Genomic DNA, 4,730 nt, shown 5'->3' with positions numbered 1-4,730 from the left:
CTACCACCATCTGGAAGTAGTTAACAAGGGAAAACAATAAAAGGCCCATCTAAATTCACAAGATTCATTGCCCGCAGAATTTGAGTGAGAAGATTAGTTCACCTATTTATTCTACCGCCACAGAATGTTAAGTCATTTTTAAATCCAGACAGTTTGGAAAGCTCCTGCTGCTGCTTATGTGCTGAAGCCCAAGTTGAGGTTCTCATGTTTGCCTTGCACCAACAAATGTCAATTTGCACTCCATAAAGCATTACACACAGTTTGTGCTGTGTTGTAGATGACTGTAGGACATCAGCTGTAGCAAGGAAAGTACATACAGCTGACTCTAGTCTTAGCAGACACAGAAAGAAATAGATTTTTACGCAATTGAAATTCATACACATTAGTAGGACTCTTTTTTTTAATCAAACACAAGAACTTGTGGGTATTGGTTTTTTGTTGTTTGTGGGTTTTTTTCCTTTAATTGCCACCACATTCTTCTCCAGTTGCCCTTACGAGGACTCAGAGTACCCACGGCTCACAACATACACCTCAGGAGTGAAGTTTGCTCAGGTCTTTAAAACAAGAAAATGATCATGTTCCCAAAGCAGTCACTGTGCAGACATACATTTCAGACATGAATGGCATGTTTCATTAAAAAGTCATTTTTCTGCAGCAAGACTACGGCTTCAGATTTTAGCTGCTTTTGTATTTCCCTTTCAATACCTCAGGCAATATCTGTGGTTATTAACCTCAGAACATTTTTAGTATCCTAGTGAAGTCATAAAAAATAGAGTTTAATGGTTTTTTTTCCCATATGATTCCACTTGGCTGTGTTAAAGTCACAACTCCCATGTTACTCTATTAAAAAAAAAACCACAACAAAAACAAACCTCAAAAGCACGGGCAATTTCAGTGTTCTTTTGGTTTGACTGATTTTATATCTGAAGATGTGACACAGTGCTTGGTCTTACAAGGAGCTGAGTGCTGTGGAACCAATCTAACAAATTATTTCGGCAGAGCAAGTACTTTGAAGCCAGAGCACCAAGGATTTAGTTGGCAGTCTATGGCAGAAACAGAAGTATCCTCAGAATGTTTTCTTTTCTCTGGTGGATACTTTTGATATTAAAGCACAGCAGTCCATACTGTAATTCAGAAATCAAGATATTTCTAAAAAAGCATGGCATCTCCACCTTCCCTTTTTATATTGGGGTACATTGGAAAAAACTATAAAATTTACTTACTATAGCATGGTGTCCTTCCTTGCAAAAAATACATGCTTGTCTCTAATCAATAGGTATTTGCTCAGATAAATATTAGCTCAAAGAGTAGCTGTATTGGAAGTAGCTGCAGTTATCTCAGTTGCTTATGTCAGAGCAAATTTTTCTGTTTGCTTCTTTTCTAATCTTTGCTCCTTGCACTTTAAGAGACAATAGGTTGAAAACAATGCTTCTAGTCACACCAAAGCAACTCCACTAGCAGGATAACTGATTTATTTTGGCATCTAGCTCCTAGCTTATTATTTTAAGACTTTTTGAAAACTTTGATGGTTAATATTATCTGCTTTAACAGCTGGTAGAAGGGCAAACCTATTACTGTTACCCAAGGATGAAGCTTTCCCAGTTCACAGGACTTCTCTCCATTTTTTTAAACAGGTTTATAATGATGATCTTCACCTGCAACTGACCTTCTCCTTGCGTAACTTCTTTGGCTGGATCTGCAACTCAGCCTGTTAGACATCATAGCTCAATGTCAATAAATGCTAGAGGGATCAACACTTACACCTCAGCCGCTACATTACAAACCAAAGAAAGTTGGCTGTCAGATATGAAATTGCTCTGGCCAAGAATCTCTAGTGCTTTACTCTTCATATACTAAGTATCACACAAGATAGGAAGACAGAGGGCCCAATGCAGCAAAATTATTAGCCCAACTCTTAAACTGGCAAGAGATCTTGAACAGTGAGACCTTCCCTTGCTCCCCCCACCCCAAGGTTCCCACAGCTGTTGAGCATTGCTGTGTGGTGCTCCTGCCAAACAGGTGTCTCTGCCTCCCTGAGGGCTGGTAACAAATGACTATTTGAGTTCAATTTGTGCAATGGAAACCGTTTCCATTATAAGTGTAAGGGAAATCTGTCCAAGCAACTGATTCTGGGATCCTAAAGCCAGTATGTTTTCATAACCTATACCAACATAGCCTTAGTCTTTCCACTGAGTCAGTCAGGTCAATGATTTCTTTGTTCCTCAGCTCATGGAACATGAGCTGGCAAACATCACCTTCACTAAGGCAGGTACCCCTCTAAACCCCTGATTGAGAGGCTTGAACCCAAGTCTGCTCAGAGCTTTAAGTTAAAGAGAAGTTCTGTGCAACAGAACCCCTGCAAAAAAGCTTAAACACACATTCCTTCTTTATATATAATTTAAATACTGTCAACACTTCTTCCTTTGCAGTCTAGTAATTCCTACATTAATCATCTTGCAAATTAGTTTGGTACTGAACAGAAAAATTGCATCATATTGTAACAATTTGACCATGCTAAGCTGAGGCTGACATAGATTGATTAATTAACCACACACTGTGACAGATTTTTAAATGATCTGATGTTTCAAGCTGATTGGGCACAATCAGAATTTCTACAGCTTTTTCAATGTATTTCCTCACATACAAGGAGACTGGAAGCTATACTTCAGTCTAAGCTTCATGTTAAATATTCTTTTAACACATGGTTTAGGAACTAATCAACATCTCACTACCTGGGGCAGCTTGAACTTTTCTAGAGATACTGATATACCCCTTAATCACAAGGTACATAGCTCTCTATCCATCCTTGAAAGAGGGCTCACTGAAGTCCTACAGAGGACCTGACAAGCAGCTGCCTGTAGGAAGTGGATATGACAGGCTGCCTACACAGATCAGACTAGCAAACAGACTCCTGAACACTTGATTAAACTACAGTTTAAGCCATACTATCTGCATGTACATTTTGCTAACTAGTAATCAGTTCTGCTTTAAGAAAGTAATTAACTGTATCAGGTACTTAGTGTTTTCTGTAACAGCTGACAGTAGTTTATCCAAGTGTTAACATTGCACTTGAACCCTGCTCTAGCCCTACTACAGTGTGCTTGATATCTTGCAGCTCAGCTGTCTAGTTTAATGAATCATTTATAGGTTGGGTCTGCTATGTGACTCAATTTAAGCTTTGTTTTTCCATTCATAAAATTGAGAGTGGCTGTGCAAGCAATGCTTCATAAATGAAAAGGCATTGAACTCAAATTCCCAGAATTATTCTAGGACCTTCTTCTACACAGACTTCTGTAGTCTTTCCCCAGATTAGAACATTCAACTCAATACTTAAAAGCTTCTTTATTTTACTCTTAGGCTTTAAGGACACCTTAAAAGTCAGTTACATAACAACAGAATGATATTGCAAAGAAGTGAAGGTGCAGTTCCAAAAACTCAAGTGTCTTCAAATATAAAAATATATATACAAATTATTTTCTAGGAAAAGTGTAACCACCATTTCTGCCTTAAGCTGGTCCTGCCAGCTTTTGGGTCATAACTCCCCACTACAGAGCTCAAATCTGAAGGAGCATCTCCAAGTTTCACATCGCAGGCATAACTCGTAACAAACTGCTTCACTACAGCACATGGATCCAACCTGAAGTTTTCTGAAGGCAAGCCATAGTCTTCCCTTAAGCAGCAGGTAAGAAGAATCCAAACATCTCCTGGGAAGCATAGGTCATATATACAAAGCCATCTTCATCTTTGTAGTCCCTGTACACTTCTGCCATTGTCAAGGACATACTGGCTAGGCTTTTGTTGTTCACCAGCAGGTAGAAAGCTTGTGTAGCAGTCAGAGCCATCCTGCTTCTAGTTGAAGAAGGGAGATGATTAAGCATTAGCAACCTTAAGGTTTCAACTTCAGTCTATGAAGTACATTAAGCAGAGCAGTTGCATGAACTATGTACAAGAATTGCTATGTAAAGTCATTATGTGGTTTAATGTTTTCATTAGCAGAAGTTAACTGCATGTTTGGAAGCTGAAAGGCTTATGCTGTCAGACCATGAGTGCTACTGAGCCCGAGTTCTGAGGTCCCAGTTACTAGGGGGAAGCACTGAGTAGCACCCAAAAGGATTGCAGCATGGTCTGTTACTCTTATTAGAAAGCTTGCCTTCAAAAGGAGAGGCATTATGCACAAGAATCAGGAGCTAAGTTGTCCAAGAGCCAAAAGTATCTTCTACAGAAGTTATCATCTAGAAGAATCTTCTCCATACTTTAAAAAGAGTGCTGGAATGTAAATAGCTTTCATGCTTTGTCAGAGAACATTGCCAAATGCTTTGGGAGACTTACCTCCTGTAGCAGTTTAGAATATTTTAGAAGCACATTTCATGCTAGTCACACCAAAAAGCTGCTTTAAACTTGAGTAAATTCAGCAAGGCACAGTAAGAGAGCAAGGCAGCCACAGCTACAAGCAGAACAGAACCCCAGAGCCCCAGTACCGAGTTCATGAAGCAGTAAGAAAGCAGAGCCGGAGTCAGACACAGCCTGCACGCACCGCAGCTGGGGGAAGACAGAAAGCTTTACAAATCCAAAAAGCATAGACCACTTTTTTTTTTTCCCCCCAAACGCACCTGAGCAACCATCTGTCGATTTTTTTTTTAAACACTTGCAAGAGAGGGAAGCCCTTACTAACCCCTTTATCCTCCTCCTCACCGAGGACAGGCAGATGTTCCAGCCCTGCGGGGAGAAGC

The 4,730-nt window shown here is 39.9% G+C and overlaps 1 protein-coding gene across 1 annotated transcript in view; it reads right to left on the bottom strand.

Annotated features, from left to right (window-relative positions):
- Positions 1–3,617: 3,617 nt before the first annotated feature.
- LOC104276996 (microtubule-associated proteins 1A/1B light chain 3C-like) overlaps positions 3,618–4,730 on the bottom strand; it is a gene marked incomplete at its 5' end in the record, with an annotated part of 1,465 nt that continues 352 nt past the window's right edge. The window contains 1 exon segment of the mRNA XM_009873494.1: positions 3,618–3,849. Coding sequence (XP_009871796.1) covers positions 3,618–3,849 — 232 coding nt within the window.

Source organism: Apaloderma vittatum, unplaced genomic scaffold (genome assembly GCF_000703405.1).
Source record: "Apaloderma vittatum isolate BGI_N311 unplaced genomic scaffold, ASM70340v1 scaffold20857, whole genome shotgun sequence".
Classification (NCBI taxonomy): Eukaryota; Metazoa; Chordata; class Aves; order Trogoniformes; family Trogonidae; genus Apaloderma; species Apaloderma vittatum.
Note: the sequence above shows the minus strand (reverse complement) of the source record. Positions and strands in the feature narration are given on the sequence as shown.